Consider the following 22,578-nt stretch of genomic DNA (forward strand, 5'->3'; position numbering starts at 1 on the left):
AAGCACAGGTCCTGGCACCGGACCCGGCTGCTCCTGCCCCCCTGCATATGGAGCCCGGGTGCCCCTGTCCCAGGCCCGATCTGGGCTGGGGCCGGGCCTGCATGGCTGCTGCAGGGGGCCGGTGAGCAGCCGGGGAGGAAGCCAGGCGGACGGACGCAGGGGTGTTAATTACAGTACAACTTTATTAATACTGGAATCTTCACAGTGCATTTGTTACTTGTAGCAGTGACTATTTAAATCAAGGGTAGGGGGTGGAGGGGGCAGGGAGGAGAGGAGAATTTATCCAAAAACGGACAGAAAAGAAACAAAATGGGCCAGATGGGATGGGGGAGGGGTGTGGTGGGAGGGGAAGAAAGGGTGAGTAGGAACCAGGAGCAGAGACCCGGGTGGGGAAATAAATTAAAATAAAGGAACAAGTTAACAACAGCACCAGAAAAGTTACTTCAGTCAAAAGACGCTTTTGAAGAGAATATTTCTCTGTACAAAATGGGAAAAAAAAAAAGAAAGAAAGAAAGAAAGAAAAGAAAAGAAAAGAAACGAACGTAAAGAAGTTCCCCAAACCGAAGTTTGTGATGCGGGCTGGTTGGCGCGGATCCCGAGGGGGTGGGCCTAAGAGGTGGTCACTAGATGGGAGACGGGCGGTCAAGGGGATGGAGGAGTTATGTACAGCCCTGGGGTGGCTTGGGGGGGAGGAGGCCAGAGCCTGGAGGGGTGGCTCTGCCATGCCCACCCCCCTCCTTGGGTCTCCCAAGTCACCCCCTACCCCACTGCTCCTTGCCCTGCTCATATCACACACCCTGCATCTTACTCCCTCAGCCTACCCGGGGAAATGCCAGCACAGCTCTGTGTTTGCCTGCCCACAACACCCCCCCCCCCCCACCTTCCCTAAGGGGCCATCTGCTCTCCTGTCCTCTTCGGGCCCTCTCTCAAGATGCTCTAACCTGGGCTCTCGGGTTGGCCTGAGCAGTCAGCAAGGCTGTTCTCAGACCTAGCAACTTACAGATACCATCCTCCGTCTGCCCTTGGGTGGCTGGAGGGGGGCGCTCCAGGCACCCAGGGGCCACCTTGGTGCCCCAGACCTGCCTGGCCACCTTGCTTGGGCCCCAGTTCCCTGCACAAGAACTACCAGTAACTCCAGCCTGGTGCTGAGCCTCAGCCCCAATCCCTGCTCTCCCGACCCCAGAAGGCCCCCTGGCCTGTGGTCCTGCTGCCCTCCAAGCCCGGCCACCCTCACTGCCATCCGGCGGGACAACAGGAAGCCCTCCACTCGCCCTAGATGCACCTGCTTCTACCTGCTTCGAGTTGGCGGGACTCAGCATGTGGAGGGGAGGGAACCCCCCACCCCACACCCACCACCAGCACAGGACTGGACTCCGGGGGGACCGCACTGGGCTGGCGTCTCCTCTGGCGACAGAGAGTCAAAGCCAAGCTCCCTGGGCTACACCCCAGCCCCATCCAAGCAGATGTGCTGGCCAACCCCCAACACCTGGCCTTCTCCAACCTTATTTTGGCTTTGCTCCAGAAACTGGAGGAAAAAAACAGCTGCCCGCTGGCTTTGAGGAAGCACTTTGGCCCTCCTCCTCCTGCCATGAGCCCACCGGGCCACTGTGAGGACCCCTGTCCCTCAGGCACTCTTGGACACCCTGTACGGTCCACCCTGTCCCCCCCCCCCCCATAGTCCTGTCTAGTCAGCTCTTTCGCTATTATATTCATAAAACAACCCCCCACACCCTCTACCCAGCTCCAGCCCCTGTGCCCAAAGGTGGCCGAAACCGTGACCAAAGTGCCACCAGAGTTAAATTCTCAACGTGCCCATGTGAGGGCCACACATCCGAAAGCAGCTCCCGGGGGGCCGGCCAGAGGACCCTGTGGCCTGCCCCTCCCCCGCAGCCACACTGCCCCAGCGACAGCACGCTAGGACCTGAAGCCACCTTAGGCGCCACGGCCTTCTCCAAACACGTCCCCAAGACTCAACACAGGGCCCTGGGGCTGCGCGCCTCTTCCCTCCACAGGAGGCTGGGCCTCCCAACCTCAACCTGCTCCCCGCCATCCCGGGTAGCTTTTCAGTCAAAGCTCACACCTCAGCCGACTGGGCGCCGGGCCCCTCCGCAGACAGCCTGCCTGCCTGCCAGAACTCGGGAAGGGGAGAGAAAGGGGAAGGAGGGAGAGGGGCCTGGTCTCCAGGAGAGGCCCCAGGCAGGGCAGGCCCAGAGCAGGGCTCCCCCAGTGGGTGGGGGCGGGGGAGGGGGGGAGGGGGAGGCAGAGCCTGAGGAAGAGGAAGAGGAGGGGCAGAACAGGCAGGAAACATATAAAACAGGCTCCAGATCCAGTTCAAGGCCTGCAGGCTCCGAGCTGGCGGGCTTGGTTAAAGAAGTCACTTCCCATGGAAATGCTGAAATCCAAGATGAGTGTCTTTCCATCACGCGTGACTTAAAAAACAGAAAACCAAAGGCTTGCCTGGCTCTGCTGTCTCCTCGCTGTGCCTTCGCTCTGAGCGGCTGTGGGTCACTGGTCCGGCCACCTGCGTCACACGGGGCCGGAGGGCGGGAGGGCGGCGCCATCACAAGATGCGGGGCGCCGACCTGTCGTTGGTGACGGTCCTGCGGAGCCGCACCCCGCGGCGGATGGCCACCAGCATGTCTTCGGCCGGGGGGTCGCCGGAGGCGGCAGGGGGTGGGCTGGGCGTCTCAGTAGGGGCGGCGGCCGAGGCCAGGGCCGTGGGGAAGGGGAACTGGCCCTCGCCCAGGGCGTGGGCGCCCGCCACCAGCTCGCCGAGCTTCTCCACCAGGCTGTGGCGGTTGGCGGCCAGCTGCTGCTGCTCGTCGTCGTCGTCCGCCGCCAGCCCGGGGTAGCCGGCCGCCTCGGGGGCCGGGCTGGCCCACGCCGTGTTGGGCAGGCTCAGCCGCTTTGGGGAGGCCTTGGCCAGGTCCGCGGCCAGGGGCGAGGCGGCCTCGTCGCTGTAGAAGACGCACTCCTCACTGCCCGCCCGCATGGGCCCCGCGTAGCCGGGGGAGTCGGGCACGGTGGGCGTCTTCACGGGGACGATGGGCGGCCGGATGGGGATGGGGCCGGCGCTGGAGAGCGCGCGGCGCACGGCGGGCTTGGTGGACGGCGTGCGGCGGATGGTGGCTACGCCGGGGGGCGCGCCCGAGGCGCTGGGCAGCCCCGCGGTGGAGGCGGGCCGCTTGGTCTGGATCAGGCGGCGGTAGTTCTGGGCGATGTTGCTGTTGCGGGGGATGGTGGATGACTTGTCGAACTCGGCGGGGCCCTCGCCGTCTGCGTCCCCGTTCACGGAGTAGCAGTCGTAGTCGGAGCCTGGTGACACGGGATGCGGTGGGCCGGGGCTCGGAAGGCCGGCTGATCCGCCCCGGCCCCGGCCCCAGGGCCTACCTTGGGACGGGATGGTGTCCTCGGAGCACGAGGGCGTGGTGGTCTGCGTGCTGTAGCCGCTGGAGTACTGCAGCGAGTCCCGACTGCTCTTCTGGTGCTCCAGACTCAGGCCGCGGGTCAGCACCATGGCCAGGTCACTGGCGGCGGGGGACACCTCCTCGCCGTGCTGGGGGTAGGAAGACTGCAGGCTGAAGCCCGGCTCCCTGCTGCCCCCCTCAGCCCGGATTCCAGGTGGCTCCCGACAAGAAGCCAGGGCTGGCCCCGACACCAGTTGCTGGGCCTTCAGGTACAGACCTCGGAGTGAAGGTGGGGCCCTGGCTGGGCTGCCGGAGAGCTGGCGCCTACCTTGGCTGCGATGGTGGCAGGGGACATCCGGGGTCGCGGTGCCTCCTCGCCGCTGGGGCCCAGGGCACCCCCGCTGGCCAGGCCTGGTTCTGTGTCTCGGGGGTGCTCCACTCGGTCCTTTCTCCGTTGCAGGCTGGTGCCCGAGGTCTGCTCGTGGGGGCCCGCCTTGGCCCAGTCCTGCAGGGGGTGGCGAATGGGTCAGGGGGCCGTTGGCCCTGTCATCCACAGTGATGGGTCCCCTCACTATTGCTGAGGTTCAGGGTTTTCAGGCCCATATGCGGGTCAGGCCCATGATCATGGCCAAGGACAGAGCATGGAGGGTACCATGACCCCTCAGTCCCTCCAGGCCCAGGGGTAGGATAGCATGTCCCAGGAGGGAAAGATGTGTGTTGGGAGTGGCTGCAGGTGTGCCCAGGCGGCTTTTCCTGTGGGGAGCGGGCACCGTGTGCACCCCCCGCTGGTTGACCCTGGACCCTCCCTGCGTCCCACTGAGGTGGGGAGCACTGACCGAGGTGGGGGAGCTGCACTCGCTAACGGACTGGCAGGTTTCCGAGGCCTCTGAGGACGCAGAGCTGGAGGACTTCTGCCATGCAGAGGCGAGCAGGCGGGCGGACGGGGCGGGGAGGCCAGGAGGAGAGGAGAGAACAGACCTGGTCACGGCACCGGCATGCAGCGGGGTGCTCCGGCTCGGTGCCCCCCCGGCCCCCCCTGCGAGCATCTGTGGCAGATCTCAGCACCCCGAGCGCACACGGCGGGCGCCGGCCGACTCCGCGGCCCAGCCCAAGAGCCAGAGGCAGTCAGAGTTCACAACAGGACTCGCTGCCCAAGGCCTGGATGTGGCGGGCCAGGGAAAGAGAGACATGAGGGAGGGCCGAGGAGTCGATGGCATCCCTGTTGTGTCAAAAGAACACGCCTGCGGGAAGGAAGGAGTCCGGAGCTCCATCCTGCATGCACAGAGCGGAGCTGCCTGTCCGCTGTCCACGCACAGATGCGACGCAGGCAACTGCATTTACAGGTCTGGAGTTGAGGGAGAAGACAAGGGTAGCAGCCACCAATCCACAGCCATGAGACAGAGTAAGGTCACCCCGGCAGCAGGGGCCGTTAGAAGGTTCGGGGCCCCAGGCAGGCCCATAGTCAGTGACTGGGAAGAGGAGGGTCCAGCCAAGGGGAGGAGCAAAGAGCTGCCAGAGAAGTGGGAAGAAAACCAGCAGCAGATGATGTTACAGAACTCAGAAGGAGCTGCCCCGCGGAAGAGGGACATGCAGCGGTGCTAACGCTGCCAGGGGTCTATCAGATGAGGACACAGAGGCCTCCCTGGAGACTTCAAGAACTAGGTCACAGAATGGTGGCGGCTGGGAGTCCACTTTTGAGTGGACCATGTGTGCAGGGGAGACTCCTGCTCTGGGCCGGTGCAGGGATCAGGTGGCCTGGGAAGCCCCCGACTCACAAGAAGACACAAGAATGAAAAGCAGCAGCCAGGGCGGACGTAGGACCATGAGGGCTCCCTGAGGCACATGCTGAGAGCAATACAGTGACTGGGAGACTGGGAAGGGGCCAAGGTGAGGGGTAAGCCCTGTGATGGCCTGAATTAAGGGTCCAGCAAGAGGCGTGCAAAGGCTCCATTACTGGTACTGCACCTGCCCTGTCAAAGTCTTCAAATTCTCCTTAATTTAGACCCCCAGGTTTTTTACAGTTTCTGGTGAACCAAGATCACCAAAATAAAAGGAAATAAAGCACCACAGGTGAGGCTTTGATGAAACAAGAAGCAAATGTGGATTTACCCATAGAATTGTGAAAGCAAACAAAAACCAACAGAAAAAGCATTAGGAACACTCCGTGGAAAAAGTCAATGTTAATTCATGAACAAATACTTAAACTGGGCATAGAAAAAAAACTTCCTAATCTGATAATAAAGAGTGTCTAGACAAATACCAATATATTTCCCTTGGAGTGGGGGGGGGGGGGGAGAAAGAAGGAAGCCCATGATCACCATTTCTGCTCAGTACTGGGAATCCTAGCAGGGCAGTGAGGCAAGAAGTAGCAGAAAGCAAAGGGATTGGCAAGGAAGAAAAAAGCAGTCATTACTCATCAAAAACATGATGGTTGTAAATGCAGAATTCTCACGAGTCTACAGTTACTAGAAATGATAAGCGACTTCAATAAAATTATTCAATATAAGATTAATATGCCAAAGAAAAAACCCAAAGTTTTAGATATCAGCAGCCAACAAACAAAAAAAACCTTAAGGAGCTAATATAATTTAAAATACTATCAACAGGGGCGCCTGGGTGGCTCAGTCGGTTGAACATCTGACTTGATTTCAGCTCAGGTCACAATCTCAGGGTCATGGGGTCCGGCCTCACATCAGGCTCTGCGCTCAGCGTGGAGTCTGCTTGTCCCTCTCCTTCTGCTCCTCTTCCCACTCGCTTACTCAAATAAGTAAATAATTAGTAATTTTTAAAATGAATAAATAAAATATCATCAATAAATATCAAATATCCCGAAAAAAATAAAAAAAATCCAGTGATAGATGTGGAACACCTTTATGTGCAAACTACAAAGCATCACTGAGAGAAGCAAAGGCCAAAATAAATGGAGAGACGTGAGCAATCCCCAGTCAAAACCCCAGGAGCTGCTGTTACTGTTGTTTTGATGGGAAATGACCAGCTGACATTAAGGGATACAAGGAATTGCGAAGGGCTAAAATTAGACAAGGGTATACTTAAGAATAACAAAGCCGGAAGATTTCTGTTAGCACGTATCAAAGTTTTGTATAAAGTGACAATAATTAAGACGGTATGGTCTTGGTATGAGAACATAAATCAACCAACACACAGAATACAGACTCCCAAAATGGCTACAGGTACATAGATCACACCTGATTTATGGCAAAGAAGACACTGTAGTGCTGTGGGGGTAAGACACGGCCTCTTCAGTAACTTGCCAATTAGATATCTGTGTGGAAATATGACCCCCACCTCCTATTACACACGTGCGCGCACACATGTACAATCAATTCCTGATGAGGAGCAGATCTGGGTAAAAGACAAAGACTTTTCTAGGGAAATATCTTTGTGACTTTGGAGTGCACAAACGTGGCTCAGAACGCAAAAAGCACAATGTAGGGGCACCTGGGTGGCTCAGTGGGTTAGGGCCTCTGCTTTTGGCTCAGGTCATGATCCCAGGGTCCTGGGATCGAGCCCCGCATCGGGCTCTCTGCTCAGCGGGGAGCCTGCTTCCTCCTCTCTCTCTCTGCCTACTTGTGATCCCTGTCAAATAAATAAATAAAATCTTAAGAAAAAAAAAACCCACCTAGTAGAAAAACGGGCAAAAACATGAACAGGTCCTTCAGAAAAGAGGACAGCCAAGTGGCCTGAGAAGGCGCTCAACCTTATTCCTCATCAGTGACCTGCACATTAAAAACACAGGGCACTACCAGAAGTTCCCCCCAGAATGGCTAAAATGAAAAAGATGAAAAACACCAAGGGTTGGTGAGGACGAGGAGCAGCCACCCCCCACTGTTACAGGAGTCTTGCCAGAAATGTGGGACCTCAGTCTAATTATGGGAAGACACCAGACACACCCAAACCGACAGATGTTCCATGAAACAGTTGACCGGTATCAAAAGTATCAAAGTCAGGAAAGAAGGACTGAAAAACCACCACGGATTTGAGGAGCCACAAGAGATCCGACAACTAACTGTGACTCAGGGTCCTGGGCTGGATCCTGCCCTCCTGGACCAGAGAAACGGGCAACATTTGAGAAAAGACCTTAGGTTCATCAATAGTATTGTAGCTACATGAGGGGTTAACATCAGGGGAGGCTTGGGAGGGGTAGGTGAGAAGTCTGTACTCTTTTGACCACTTTCCTACAAATCTGAAGTTATTTCAAAATACCAAGTTGGAAAAAAGCCTCAATGGAGAGGTTAAGTTCCTGTGACATGGAGAAAAAGGAAACTGGAAGACAGTCTTGAATAAATGATCCAGAACATCATCTAGAGAAGGGAGGAGAACGAAAGTGTGAGAATTAAGAGGATACAGAGCAGAATAAATGAGAAGGTTTCGCAACACACGGAATTGGAATCTCAGAGGGAGCCAATAGCAAGAATGAAAGTAGGAATACATAAATAATGGCTGAAAACTTCCAGAACATATGAAAGACAAGAATAGAAAGAGGGAGGTATACAAACATATCAAATGAGGTTACGTAAAAACGAAACTGCAACTAGACACAAACTAAAGGGCAAAGATCTTCAAAGTGACCAGGGAGCAAAGTAAGCTCACTCACAAAGGAACAACAATCTGACGGACAGTAGACCTCTCAACTGACAGAAGCCAAAACACACATTGGAAAAATACCCAAGTGTGGAGACAGAATAGCTACTACCTCAGAATCGTGTCCCTGGCAAAACTTTCAAGAAAGATGACAAAATGACACATGTTTACAGAAAAACAAAACCCAAGAATTTACTACTATAGATCTATGATCTATTCTAAAAGAACTTCTAAAGGGGGGAGCCTGGGTGGCTCAGTGGGTTAAAGCCTCTGCCTTCTGCTCAGGTCATGATCCCAGGGTCCTGGGATCGAGCCCCACATCAGGCTCTCTACTCAGCAGGGATCCTGCTTCTACCTCTCTCTGCCTGCCTCTCTGCCTACTTGTGATCTCTGTCAAATAAATAAATAAAATCTTAAAAAAAAAAAAAAAAGAACTTCTAAAGGAAGTGCGATACTTCAGAAAGAAGATTTGAGGTGCAAGAAGAAATAATGAAGAAATGTGTAAACACATGGAGAAATCTAGACAAATATTGTCTGTGTGAAATGATAGTGAAGTTCAGGAGAAAATGTCATTTGTGAGTGTTATTAAAAAAATAGAGAGTAACATGTAATAGCTTATAAGTTGGGAAGAAGTGGGTGACCAAGTTAAAATAATGATTAAGATCCTTGAATTATTCAGGAAGTGAGACCCTTTGTAAGGGTGTATGGTAAAATTTCAAGGTATCCTGTAAAAGAAAAGAAACACAGTATAACTTACAATCTAGCAAGGGGAACAAATGGGAAAAAGAAAAACAAATGGCAAGGGAAGAGACAAAAGAGGCAAAGAAAAAGCAGAATGAATAAAAAGAAAAAAGACAGGAATCCAAATATGTCAGTATCACAATAAATATAAATGGACTAAAAATACCGACAAAAAGATAGAGATTGTCAACCTGTATAAAAGAAAACCTAAGCATCTGCTGTTTTAGGAGCCTCAACTGAAACATAAAGATACAGTGAGTTTAAAAGCCAAGAGAAGGGGAAAATAATATATAACTTGAACAGAATACAGTTGAGATAGCTGTAGTAACATCCAACAAAAGAGACTTTAAGATGAAAGGCATTATAAGGAACAAAGGATCAACTACATCATGTTAGAAGATTCAAGTCACCACGAAAAGTTGACATTTTAAACGTGTATGCACTGAATAAAAGAGTCTCAAAATGTATACAGCAAACATGCATAGAACTATATGGGAGAAATTAACAAATCTAAAATTTTTCAGTTAGACATAGGTGAAGCAGACAGAAGTGAATGGAAAATGGGTAGAGATGGTCAGGGCAGACAACTCTTTCGAGAAATTCTGCTATGAAGGATACTAGGTAGTTGGAGGATAACATGGGGGGAAGGGAGAGCTTTTAAGATGCATGATGCTAGAGCTTGTTTGTGTTACTGATGGGAATGAGCCAGCACAGGGAGAGAGACTGAAAGTGTAATGGGGATATCCTTGAGCAAAAAACCCAAAACTTAAAATACTGAGCCCAAATGGAGGCACTGGCCTAGATGGGGAGGAATAGCAGACTGGATCCAAATGCAGTCACTCCTGACACCCTGATGATAGCCCTCTGGGCAGGCGGCCTGACGTTCTTTTGTCTTCTACTGTGGTCCCTCTGTTTGCCCATCTCACTGAGGCTGCAGGATCTAAGCCTGCTTCTGGGGAGATCTGCGGGGCTCCAGGGGATGACTTCTAGGGCCAGCCACCCCATCACAGTAAGCCTATGCAGGGGGAGGGTCACAAGGGATCAGAGCTGCTAAGCAGCCCCCTAGGGGCTCCCATGGCTGGAAGAAGGCAGGGGGTAGGGAATCAGGAAATGGTGAGGAAGTGGGGCCACAACAGCCCCCGGCTGATGCCTCTGTGGCCCATGCAGGTGGCTCTAACCTTCTCCACCTCTCCGTAGCCAGGCTAGTCCCCAGTGAGGGGATCCTGGGGACCTCCAGGCCTGTTTCAACAGCTGCAGGCCCTGCAGACACTCCTCACCTGGCTGGTGATGTCGGAAGGCATGGGTGAGGGGGGCTTGGAGTAGGTGGCGTCCTGGGAGACGAAGCCAGAGTCGTGGGACGAGACGCTGGAGAGGCGGGCGGCCGCGGTGGCTGGCTGGGCCAGGCTGCGGTAGCGACAGGTGGAACTGGGTGAGTATGTTTGGGCACCCCCAGGCCACGGGGCTCCGCCACCCTTGGCACCGCTACTGCTGCTGGGGGCACTGGGGGAGTCAGGGAGGGGGACAGCGGCCAGACAGGGAGACACAAGGGTGCGTGTGGAGGAGAGGGTGACAGACGAGGGTGGAGGAAAGAGGTGAGGGGCAAAGGAAGGAAAAGACAGTGTCAGACTACAAGTCGTGAGACCGGGGTGCCACAGAAGAGTTGGGTTGTGGGACGGTGGGGGGTAGGGGTGGGCAGGGGACCACACCCAAGAGCTGGCCCAGCACCTGCCCCCGGAGAACCCCAGGGTTCCAGGGCATCCCTAGGGCCAAGCCGTCACTCTGCTTCCTACTTTGCCATTAACAACCGAGTCACAAAGCATCAAACCCTGGCCCATTTGGGCTAGAACCCAACACAAGTTGGTTTCTGGATTGCCTCCTCAAAGTCTGATTTTTGCCATGAAATCCTAACTGGGTATCTAGGCTGTGGTGACTGTCTGTGTGAGTTCTGGACCCACCACTGGTCTTCATCCCCTCCACCCCCTTGACTGTGTCCAGCTCTCCGTAGCTCACACCCTCTGTGCAACCACTTCACACTTGGCCAATCAGGGCGGCCTTCTTTCTGAACGAGATGCTGAAGTTACTCAGCCCCCACCCTGGGTCAAAGGTGTCCTCTGACATCAACCCTTCCTGCCGTGATAGACACCTACCTGAGGTCCAACAGACCTGAGCCCCCTCTCTCCCCAGGAGCTACTGATGGCCATGTCCTTGCCCAGGTGCCCAGAGGTGGTTCTGGGGAAGGGGAGCCTGGGACAGGGGGCCTGTCCTACCACTAACTCACTCTGTGCTCACTGCCCTCCCCACTAAGGAACCTTGAATCTTAAATGTCTCCTCCAAATGCTGTCCTAGTGCCAGCCCTGGAGGTGTCCCTGATCCTGAGCCTGCACCATGATCGAATGAGACTCGGGGCCAGCATGGGCTGGGGTTCGGGCAAGAGGCAGTGGCCAGGAACCAGAGCTCAGGAACAAGCCAGGTTGGAGTGTCCCTTCCTGTGGGGCCTCAGCACACCTTCCCAGAAGCATCTGTGCCCCTCCCTGATTTTAGATTCTTACTATCCCCCCACACCTGCCAACAGTTGCGCAATGCCACAACCCAGGCCTCAGTTTCCCCTTCGGTGAGATGGAGATACCACCATACCTGATACGGTGGTGTTAGGATTCAGTGAAGAAAACGCATAAAGCACTTAGCATGGCCCCTGGCACACCGTGACTGCTCTGTAAACGAAGCTGCTCTGGCCCCCGCCACCCCGCTTCCTGCTACCACACGCGTGCGTGGGCAGCAGCCTCGACACACAGGTGCGTCTGTCCTCCGTGCTTGCACACAAATTCCTCTGTGATGCACTTGTGTGAATTCTGGGGCCCGGAAGCAGCTCTTGATGCAGCTTTGCCGGGAGCTCCCCCATCCTCTCCTTGGGGGCCCCCGCCTCCCAGCCTTGCCCCCCGACCCCGTCCACCCTGCACTGACCTGCACATGCTGGACTTCCGTGAGCCAGAGCCGCCGGGCGACGATGGGGGCGTCTGGTAGGACCAGCTATAGTCCGAGCCCTTCAGGTCTTTGATCACCTGGACAGGGACAGGGGCGGGGTCACTGGAGGCAGCCTTCCTCTGCAAAGACCCTTACTGTGTTCTGGGGGCCTCCACAGAGGTCTGGTAGGGCCAGTGGTCCCCCACTCTCTTCCCTATTGAGAGCCAAGCCTTGGCAAGAGACCCTCCAGGGGAGTCTGAAAGCAGGGCTGCTGGAGGAGGGGGAAGAGGAACATCAAGGGAGACTCTGCCCCCCCCCCCTCCCCGGCTTCTCAGGGATGCTGCCCCCTACTAGGGGGTAGCCACTGGAGAACCAGGTGTCCCTGGGGACTCACTGTCCTGGCAGAGCAGCCCAGAGAGTGACCATGATGGACACCATGGGGCTCAAACCTTGGCTCTGCTGTGGCCTCAGGCAAGTTCCTGGAACCTCAGCGGCCCTGTGAGCAGCCCGTGATTCCTGTCTTGCAGGGCCACTGGTGGGGGCCTTCAATGGGATGGTGTAGAAAGTGCCTGGTACAGTGCCAGGCACACGGTAGGTGCCGGGTGAGAGCAACATCACGGGCCTGTCCAGGAGGACCGCCCCTCGTGCAGTGGGACACGACGGTGAGCCGAGCGGGTGGTAAGTGTGGGCAGGTATGTCTGTGTGCCTGGGACCAGGGGAGGGGACAGGTTCTGGCTACAGATGACAGGAAAGTGTCACCAAATCTGGCTTGTTCAGGGAGAGCCTAGGGGCAGACACGGGGCCCAGTGCCATGGGACTGCCCCACTTCTGCTCTCAGACGGAGGCTCCCACTGGGTCCTGGGCACAGCATCCCTCCCTGGGGCAGGTGCTCCTGGATGTCCCACAGTGTGTGTTAGGACGTGTCTGGTCCTCTGTCCTCTTTTTTCCTTTACCGTCCCCAACCAAGGGCGGGCCAGCCCCACCCCTGTCCCCAGCCCCCAGGCCTGGCCGCACCTGCTCGCTGGCGGGGGGCAGCTTGTGGGGTTCGGCCGTCAGCACCACCAGGTCGTCGATGATGCCCTGCAGGTGCGTGATCTCTCCCAGCATGGTCAGCTCGCCGTTCTGGGGAAGCCGCGGGTCAGACCCACCGGCCCTGCCCATGCCCCCCACCCTGGAGGGACGGGCCTCCCCTGGCTTCTCCCCTCTCACCCAGCACTGCTCAGGCCTGACGGAGGCTGGACCCGGACACCCTGGGGCCACTGTGACCATAGGTCCAGCCTGAATTAGCGCATCACGAGCTACGAGACCCGCCTTTGGGCGGTGAGCACGCGGCTCCGACGACGCGCGGCAGGGATGACCGAGCCGCGGCCTTTCTCAGAGGTCGCGGGATCAACCCTGAGCCCGGTCCCACCTCCTGGGGCCACGGAGTCACCCAGAAGGACTCCCAGCAGCGGCTCCCGAATCCTGACTCTTGGGATTTCCTCAGGTTCTTGGAGACCCTTCAACTAGCCCAGCGGCGGGGATGCGGAGGACAGCGCCCATTCCGAGGGACGCACCACCACAGGCTGCAGGAACGCGATGAAGGTGCAAAAGCGCCCGCGCTCCTCGATCAGGGCCCGGCGCACCGCCTGCTTCTCCGTCTCCTCCAGCAGCAGGTACATGTCGTTGACGTCCTGCAGGGCGCTGTCCAGCTGAGGCTGCAGGTCTCCTTTCCCTGGAGGGGTGGGGAGGAGAGGCCGCGCTGGGGACGCCGCCCGGCTCGCCGCGTGTGTGGCTCAGGCCCCGTGGTACGTCCCTGAAGGTGGGGCTGGGCACTGCCACAGGGGTCCCGGGGACTGGGGAGGGCAGCCAGGACTCCAGGGCTTGTGCCGGGGCTGGTCCCAGAGCAGGCAGAGAGGACAGACAGACACACACACACACAGGAAAGACACCAAAGCTGCAAAGCCACCGGGGACCTGGAGTGGGCTCCGCCGGGAACCACCCGGGAGCAGGTGTGCCCAGGGGAGTCCAGCAGAGGCCTCCACAGCTGAGACTTCCAGCCCTGGGGGTACCCTCACTGCCTGTGGGCCAGTACCCCCTCGCCTCACCGGGCACAGGAAGAGGACAAAGTAGAGCCAGAGGGCTCAGCTGCAGGTCAGGCTACTGAGGGGTGTGGGGGCCAGGAGAACTAGGGGCTGGGCGCCTGGGGAGGGGAAGGGGCTTTTCTCAGTGTGGGCTCCCACTCAGCTCAGGGAGTGGTGCCCAAGGACAGCAACAGCGACACAAAGCGGTAGCAGCAAGAGAGAGAGAGAGAGAGAGAGGCAAGAGGATGATGGAGAGATGGTGAGACAGGAAGGGAGAAGGCAACAGGTAATGGGGTAGGCCTGGTGGGGGGGGGGTAGCCAGGGCCTGCGCCCCCCACCCTGCCCACTCCAACCCCTCTTGGCCTGGCAGACTGACCCAGCAGTGGCCGGGGACTCATCCCTGGCCAGGGGCCCCTGGAGCCCCAGGGGGACTGTGCCCCGGGCCCCTCCCTCGCTGGACCGACCGCCTTCCTCGCTCCTCCTTGGCCTGGAGAGGCTCCTTCCAGTGGCCCTGAGCTGGGGGAGACAGACAAATGGGACTAGGACGGGAGGAGCAGCTGGAGGGACGGACATCTGACTTACCAAGTAGCTCTACAGGAAGGATGTGGGAGGAGGAGAGGAGAGACCGAGAAAGAAAGAATGTGTGAAAGCCAGCCGGATGGAAAGAGCCACTCCTGGGGCAGGGGTGTGGGTGCCTGGGCCTGTGGGGCCTCCTGCGGCCTCCCTGGGAGGGGAGGGCCTGGGCCAGGTCTGGGGTGCGGGGAGGCTCCCTCTGTCCCACCCAGCAGGTTGGAGGGTCTTGTCCAGGACAGGGTCCCTCCAGCCAGGATGGCTCCCTGGGGCACCCCATAGGGCGTGGGGGGTATGGAGTGGGGCGCCGGGGGGCGACGCGTCCATGGGCCGCTGTGGGCTCTACCTTTGCGCGCTTTCTTCTGCAGCTTCAGCGTGTCTGAAGACTTTTTCTTGATCTCATGCCGGGCTCGCTTGTACTCTGCACACGGGGTGAGAGAGGAGTGCGGTGATGCGGCGGGCGAGGGGGCGGTGTGTGTGTGTGTGTGTGTGTGTGTGTGTGTGTGTGTGTGCGCGCGCGCGCGCGCGCCCGCGCGCGCTCTGCACAACGGGGGCAGGAAGCCCTGGCCCCAGCCCAGGACCTACCTTTTGCGTGGTCCTTGTCCAGCTGGTTGGCTGACTTTTTCCAGTCCTCGATGCGCTCCTGCAGCGGGTTGATGAGGCTCTCCAGCAGCGCGCTGTGGGAGGCGCGGGAGGGTCAGGGCCACCAGTGGGTTCTCCCTGCGCCCCCCCCCTGCCCGTCCGCCCGCCCGTGGCGCCCACTCACTTGGTGAACTGCCGCAGCTTGGTCTCGATGCTGCGGTGGCGCATGCACATGCGCGTGAGCGCCGACCCAATGTCCCGGGTGGCCCCTGGTGAGGCAAGCGCGCAGCTTGGGAAGGGGCCCCGCGGGGGCATCTGCAGTCCCAGCCTCGGCCACGAGGGGGCGCGCCGGCCCGTGAAGACCGAGCTCGCAGCCGGTGCCCCGACCCCAGCATTGCGCGATCCCGCGCTGGGATCCCGGGATCCATTGAGGGGGGCATTTGGTCGGTTCTCAAGTATTTGCCGAGACTCTCCGTGCGGGACCAAGGCCCTGCCCATCCCGGCCGTGCCCGCCTGCTGCAGCTGGGGGTGGCCGGGTAGTCTGGTGGTCAGGCCGGCACGAGAGACTATCGGAAGGGCCTGCCCAAATCCCCTCCAGTCCTGGCGGGAACCCCCTCCGGATGCCCGGAGGCAGGCGTGAGAGCAAGCGCCCGCTACCTTGGTTCTCAGGGGACCCGGGTCCTTGCTACTTGAACTAGAAGGCAGAGGAGACGGCAAGGCTGCCCCTGCGTGCTCTCAGACGGACAGATAGGGGGGGTGAGAAGCAGCCATGGTCAGACGCAGTGTACAGAAGGCTGAACCACTGTGGCAGAGGATCGAGCTGATCGAGGAACCTCCACTGATGGAGGAACCTCCGCTGTAACATCCCTATCACCGTTCGCCCACCCCTGCTCGCATGCCATTAGTGATAAGAGGCTCACTCTCTCCACGACCAGCCTATTCTATTAGGGAGCAGAATTCAGGGTCCCAACTCTAGGCCCAGTGTCCTCTCCCTGGCTCACATTTCGCTCAGCCTTTCCAGCCTCCAAGCCCAACCTGGGGCATACCCAACCTCCAGCCACGCCCCCTCCCCACCTCGGGTGTTGGTGGCCATGTCTGCCACTTTCTGGAAGGCATCCAAGAAGGCCACAGCAGCCAGCACAGTGGTCCTGGGGAGATGGACAGTGGGACAGTGTGTGGGTGAGGTGTCCTCTCCTCTGCCCGCCCCCTCCCCAGTGGGGGCACCCTCAGGAGCCTCACCTCAGCTGGGAATGCAGCTTCGTGGCCTTGGAGTTGAAGTCCTCCCAGATGGGGTAGGAGCTCTGCGGAGGAGACGGAGAGGTGGTGAGACTGAGGAGGCTTGCAAGGCTCCACCTGGGCTGGGCTCCCTACCTGCCTCCGTCAGGATTCGGGGCAGTTGCTGAGACAGTGGCCCTGCCCCCATGGAGACGGAGGCTCCTGGGCCTTCCGGGGTAACAGAGGACCCAGGACAGAGCCCTGGGGCATAAGGAAGGCCTGGCCGTGGGGACGGCTTGCCTTTGCTCATTCCTCCCTGCCCGGAAGTCCGGCCTACGGTCTACAGTGGCTGCCATTTCGGCCTCCACCCTCCATCAGGGGAGACGGGAACCATAAACAGCAGGTTCTGTCTCCTCTGGGCTCCCCTGGGTTCTGGCAGGGACTCTGGGCTGAACTGCATGAGGGGAACCATGTCCCTGTGGACACAGGCGGGCTAGTCCACACACCAAGGGAGGGGCAGAGGGCCGGTGTGCACCAGCCGGGCTCAGGGATGCCGGTCTCAAACTGGGGTCTCTGGGGATCCCCCCATCCCGGGCCCCGGAAGCTGCTACTGGCCCAGACACCCATCCATCCCAGGCCGGCAGCAGTGGCTCCCAGGCCCGGGGATGCTGTGACTGCTCCAGGGCCCAGCCAGCCTGCCCAGGACAGCCAGGCCCCAGGCTGAATGGGGCCTTGTGCGGCCAACAGAGCCACCTTTCTCCACCCCCAGTTCCCCTCCCCTCCTGGGGACACAGTGTGGCCTTTATCCCAGTCTGGCCCAAAGCTCTGAATTGGGAGGGGGTTTCCCAGTGGGGAGGCTGGGCTCTTGGCGACCAAGTTGTCCAGTCTGATCAAGGGGTTTTTCTGGTTAACATGCCCTCCCATGGTGGCTGGGTCCCGGAGAAACCTTGGCCCTGGCCTGAGGGCCCCGTGGTGGCCTGGATGCTTGAAGGGGAGCCCAAGGCCAGCAAAGCCCCGGCCCCAGAGGGCATCTCCCTTCCAAGTAGGCTGGGGCGCTCGGTGCTGGGGAAACAGGGAAGGCAGAGACCCCAGGCCTCAAGGCTTCAGAAGGAGGCTCTGCCAGATTGGAAGCCAAGGGTAGGTTCGAGATGGCCTCTCCAGCTGAGGACAGCCTGCAGGGGTGGACAGGAGACAGGACAGCTTCTGACAGCCTTAGCAACTCCCTCTCCTCCCCGCCCAGCCGGTGCCCAGAGAAAGCAAATATTTGAGAAGTTCACACAGGCTGGCGCAGGCCAGGGGAGGCTGTGGGTGGGCTGTCTCCGTATGCGTGCAGTTCAGGGTCAAGGAGCCTGGTAGGTTGTCCCTGGCAATCCCAAGGAGCTGACCCTCACCTTGGCACCCCCAAGAGTCTTCTGAAAGGTGGAGCGCTCACATCGCCTCAACATCCCAGCCCCAAAGCCTTGCTAAGACCCCTAGGGAGAGGGGCCAATGCTGAGGAGAGAGGGGTCCAGGGGCAGGTGTCCTGACCCCCAGGACATCTTCTGAGCCCCTCAGCAGACTCTGGGCGGGCTTGGAACACAAGGGACAGACCAGTCATCTTCCCGGCCTCCAGCCAGCCAGGCTCACTTCTTCCTAGACTTTCACCCCGTCAGCTTTCCCAGTGGGGAGGGGACAAGATGTGGTGAGGGGGAGGCCCGAGGGGCCCTCAGCAGAGGGACAGGCGCACCTTGGTCTCTAAGGACTGGGGCTCTGCCCCACTGGTAATTCATAAAGGACCCCAGAGATGTAGAGGTGGTGGTGGTGGGGCGGCTGGAGCAGCCAGGGTCCCAAGGATGGGTCTTCAGGGTTCATCTGGGCCCACGCCCTCACCCTGGCCATGCCCGGGTCGTCAGGCTCTGAGACTCTGGGTTCCCACTCGCGGCGGTGACCGCTGCCGGCCGAGCGCTCACCGCAGCCGGAGCGCGTCGGGTCCTCAGCACAGCCCCGCGAGCTAAACACGACCGTCACCCGCATTCTGCACGGCAGGAAACTAAGGCTCAGAGGGATTAACTGACGGGCTCAAGCCCTGCGGATGGCAGGGGCAAGCTCTGATCCCATGTCTGACCGGTCACTACACTCACTTCCAGGGTATAGAGCGGTGAGCATCTGGGAGCTTCGAGGGGAGGAGGGGACAGGAACTGCAGGGTCAGGAGAAACACCCGCTCTGTCCCCAGTGCCATCCACCCGCTCAGGTGGATGGCTCGCGACTGACGTGGAGGTGGCCGGGACTCCTGGCCCTTGGAGACTCGGTCTCTGACCTGGGGTTGGGGGGTGTGGGTAGTCCTGGCTGTGACCCTAGAGAGAGGGCTTTCTGGGACGAGGGCTGGACCAGGGCTCTACTCTGGGCCTCAGTTTCCTCACCTGTCAAATTGGACTGGGAACTGCACCTACATCTCTGGGTCCGAGTGGAGACTCCAGGAGGCGCTGTAGAAGCACTCAGCACCTTGCCTAGTACAGGGCTCAGTCAATGCTGGCTGAAAACAGGGGACACAGGATCCCCCCCCATCTGCGGAGGCCCCTCCCACAGGGCAGGGCCTATGGGAGGACAGGCAAAGATTATGGGCCCACGTTCTGGATGGGTCAGTGCCAAGTGGAGGCCCCCCTTGCTCAGTTGAAGGCACTTTGCCCTGTCCTGCCATCTTGGGCAAGCCTCTGCCCCTCTCTGAACATCAGCGGGCGGCCTGGCAACCAGTGGGCACCTGAGCTAAGTGATTCACAGAGGCAGGGAAAGCTCCTGGGCACCCCACCCACCCCAACCCTGACCCAGAGGCCTCCTCCCAGCCCTCCAGCCTCCAGGTGCAGCTCAGGGTCTCCGGCTCCAGGTGCAGCTCGGGGCGGCTTCCCTCCACCTCTGCTGCCGACCCCAGCACGGAGCCGGGGCTTCCAGGGGAGCAGCTATGGGGCTGCGGACAGGCCTCATGGGGTAAGCTCGGTCTCCCCAGCTCAGCCCCCTTCCTCTATGCAAGCCCCCGCTGCTTCTGGGGCTCAGACCAGTGAGGGAAACAGCCAGAAGCTGCCTCCCCAAAACCAGGTGATCAACCTCCAGGTGGCCCAGTCCCCTGCTCGGTCCCTGGCCCGAACACATGCATATGTCCTAGGTACTTGGCATCACCCCAGGTGAAACTGCCACATGTCAGAAAACCCGGCCTGAATCTCTTGCTGTATCTCCCTTTTCCTTCTGTCTGATCTCAAAGGTCCTTGCAAATTGCCCGGGGAGAGACAGTTGTGTCCCTCTTTTCAAGAGAGAAGCTGCTGCTCTCTGCAGTGTCAGCGGCGAGGCTGTCAGCGGGAGGAGGGGGCGGGAAGGTCCCATTCTCTGCCAGCCCTGGAAGTAGCGGGGGTGGGGGGGGGGCAGGTGGTCTGAGCTGTCTGGTCCTAGGAAGGGATCCCAGGGCCAGGGCTGCGATGTCCCCAGGACAGCAGGGCCTGCTGAGGACAGAGAGGGGACAGGACTTCGGAGGGCTGGTAGGAAGGCCCAGAGGTAGAGTTGCAAGGGATGGAGGTCTCAGGGGAGCACGCTCTGTGGGGTTGGGGGACATCTGTATGCTGCTCACCCTGTAGTTCTCAGTGGTGATGGCCTCAGGCCTCTTCCAGGGGCAGGGATCCAGCAGCTGCCCCTAGGGCTGTTCCCTGGGTAGCACTGGGAGCCTCCGGAAGGGCCTGCCTGGGCACTGTGGGGCTAGCTGCACTAGGCACTGTGTGGTGTCTCCTCCTGGGCCTGTCATGTCACCGTGGGATTCTGTGTTGTATACTTGGGAGTGTGTGACAGGGTGGGGGCTCTCTGGAGTTCATGTGCAGAGCCCGGTTCTTTCCCTTGCCCCACAGTCCTGCCTCAGAGGAGAAAGACAGGAGCGTTGTTCCCGGCTCCCATCCTGTCACTGGGGCTGCAACTCCTTGCTGCCTAGTCAGCCTGGGGCAGCCCTGCCAAACCCTGGCCTCTCTGGGGAGAGGATCTCCCTCGCTCCCCAGATCAACAGAGAGGACTGAGGTCAGGGACAGAGTCGGACAGTCTCCTTAATGACCTTGAGCCAGTCCCAGGCCTCAGTTTCCCCACCTAGTGAGCCAGTGGTGGGCCAAGAGTTGGTGACCTACTCCTGTCCGGCCAGTCGTGGGGGGGGGTGCGGGGTTGGGGGTTGGTGAAGGCCTGGGGTGGTAGTAGGCTCTCCCTTGGGGATCCTCCAGAAACCCAAACCCTCTCCCTTCCTCCTTCCAAGGTGAGGACAGAGGCCTTGGGATGCAGGGACAGTCAGCCTGGAGACCTTGGAGTCCTGCAGCTTCCTAGCGCCTGTTTCAGGGGACCTGGGCAGGGGTGTGTTGGGGTGGGGGCGTGCAAGAGTCGCAGGGTCGAGCACAGAGGCCGAGGCCGGCGGTGAAGGAGTTAACGGTTCTCTGCCTTATTATTTTCCCCTGCTTTGGCGGTGACAGCATTGTCTGGGCTCCAGGGCCGTCGGGGGGCGGGGTGGTGGTGGTGGTGGTGGTGGTGGTGGTGCGGCCGCGGAGGGTGCAGGGTAGCTGTAGGGGGCGGAGGCCGGCGAGACCCGGGACCCATCACATTAGGACCGTGGAGTCGAAACCCGAGCCAAACCTCATTGATGATTTGGGGGCTGGGGGCACAGGGAGCCCGCGTGTGAGCAGCCTCCGGTGGGGACCCCGCGGGGGCGCTACGGCCCGGCGACCCCGGACAGAGACCCCGGGGCGCCGCCTGGACACCCCGACACACGAACACCAGCACCCCTCAGACGGGGACCCCGAGACCCAGGCACACAGCCGACGCAGGCCGGACGCGTTCAGACAAGGACACACACAGCGCGGCGCGCGCACACAGCGGGGCCCGAATGCCCGCCGCCACTCGTCCCCAGAGGGACCCGCACCCGCGCGCCCGCCGGGCACCCGGCCCCGCCGCACCCCATTACCTTCATGTCGTTGACGATGGCCTGGAAGAGCCCGCCCAGGGCGCCGCACTCCTTCTCCGCCGTCTCCATGCTCCGGCCGGGGGGCGGCGGCGGCGGCGGCGGCGGCGGCGGCGGCGGCAGCGGGCGCGGGCAGGGACGCGGGGCGCCAGCAGCCGAGGGAGCCGGGCGCGGCGGGCGCTCGCTCCGAGGCCGGGCCGGGCCTCCGCCTCCGGGCGGCGCTCAGCGGCCGGCCGCGCGGCGCTCGGGGCTGGCGGGCCGCGGCGGGGCGGCACGGGCCATGGCGCGGCGGGGCGGGCGGCGCGGGGGGCGCGGCGCGGGCAGCTGGCGGCGCGGCCTCGGCGCGGGGACTGGAGCGCCGGCGGTAATCCGAGCCGCCGCGGCTCGGGCGTCACGTGGGCGCAGCGGAGGGAGGACCGCGGCGGGGGTGGGGGGCGGGGGCTGTGGGAAAGGCCGGCGGGGCGCAGGCCCATTCAGCGCCGGAGCCCGGCTTTGAAATCCGAGCCCGGGCGCAGCCGGACTGGCCGGGCGAGCGGGGCCGGCGGGCTCGGGCGCCGCTGCGGGCCGGGGGCGGTGCTGGGGCGGGGCCCGCGGGGCTGCCTGGCGGGTGGAGCCCGGGAGTTGGGTGTCTGCCCCAACCCCCCCGGGAAGGGGCTCGGCACCCCATTCCAGCCTGTGGTCTCGGGCCGGGGTCTTCGGGCGCTTTTAGGGATCGGGCGGTGGGCTGGACTCCTCTGGGGGCGTCCCGCGGGCGCAATACACGACACACAGCGGGGGGGGGGGGGCGTGGGGTGTCGCCTGCCTTGGGACGTTCCATCCCAGGCAATGATGAGTCCGCATGGTCCTCCAGAAGCTCTTTGGCTGCTTTTCCAAGCGGGGCCGAAGCCACTCGCATTGGGGAGTAAGGGAGAGGGCAGGATGAGCTTTTGGGGTGTGGTGACCGGGTCGGGGCAACCTGCTTACTCGGCAGCGGGGCAGAGGTAGGCTGCCGGCCCCAGTCCCCGACGCCTGGGCGCACGTATTTGGGGACGCACGCGGTGTTCACGTGGACAACGGGCAGCGAGTTATGCTCTTCGTTCTGGAGACTCCAGGCAGGGAAACCCACCCTCCCCGAGAGGCGCAAACTCATTCTCCCCCACCCCCGGCGCCTTCATGAGAACCACCTGGGCGCTCATTAGGCCCCTCAGAGGCTGCCCAGAGCTGGAGTCTGGTGGACTCAGGACCAGGCGTGTGCTACTGCGGCTTATTTAGCCAAATCAAGGTGGGCACCTGAGATGCTTCCTCAGTCCCTGCCCTTCCATTTCCAGTGATGTGCAGCCTGTAGGGCACGCCCTTTCATTCAGAAACTCATGGTTTGGTTCCCCTGTTCAAAGGGGACGTGGCTGCATCCCCCAGGGGAATCTGGGTGGAAAAGTCAGGTGCCTGGGAAGGTAGGGTTCAGGGTTTCAGGCCAGGCCAGTGCTTGGTGGTCTCCAGGAAGGGGCGGGT

At 60.1% G+C, this 22,578-nt stretch overlaps 1 protein-coding gene across 5 annotated transcripts; it reads right to left on the minus strand.

Moving 5' to 3' along the window:
• Window positions 1-164: 164 nt before the first annotated feature.
• On the minus strand, window positions 165-21,236 carry MTSS2 (MTSS I-BAR domain containing 2). Of its 5 annotated transcripts, none has more exons than XM_059153263.1 (14): window positions 21,094-21,236; window positions 16,166-16,227; window positions 16,001-16,074; window positions 15,111-15,195; window positions 14,930-15,021; window positions 14,691-14,765; window positions 13,268-13,425; window positions 12,726-12,833; window positions 11,712-11,809; window positions 10,028-10,154; window positions 4,244-4,318; window positions 3,736-3,912; window positions 3,391-3,556; window positions 165-3,315 (listed from the first exon to the last, which is right to left on the minus strand). In XM_059153263.1, the coding sequence occupies exons 1-14, from the start codon at window positions 21,160-21,162 to the stop codon at window positions 2,561-2,563; spliced, it is 2,121 nt and encodes a 706-aa protein (XP_059009246.1). In that variant the 5' UTR covers window positions 21,163-21,236; the 3' UTR covers window positions 165-2,560. The 5 variants fall into 5 exon arrangements, with proteins under 5 accessions (XP_059009246.1, XP_059009244.1, XP_059009247.1 ...); XM_059153261.1 differs by having other exon boundaries at window positions 10,028-10,250; XM_059153264.1 differs by lacking the exon at window positions 12,726-12,833 and having other exon boundaries at window positions 10,028-10,250.
• Window positions 21,237-22,578: the final 1,342 nt, after the last annotated feature.

This window comes from Mustela lutreola, chromosome 16 (assembly GCF_030435805.1).
Source record: "Mustela lutreola isolate mMusLut2 chromosome 16, mMusLut2.pri, whole genome shotgun sequence".
NCBI lineage: Eukaryota > Metazoa > Chordata > Mammalia > Carnivora > Mustelidae > Mustela > Mustela lutreola.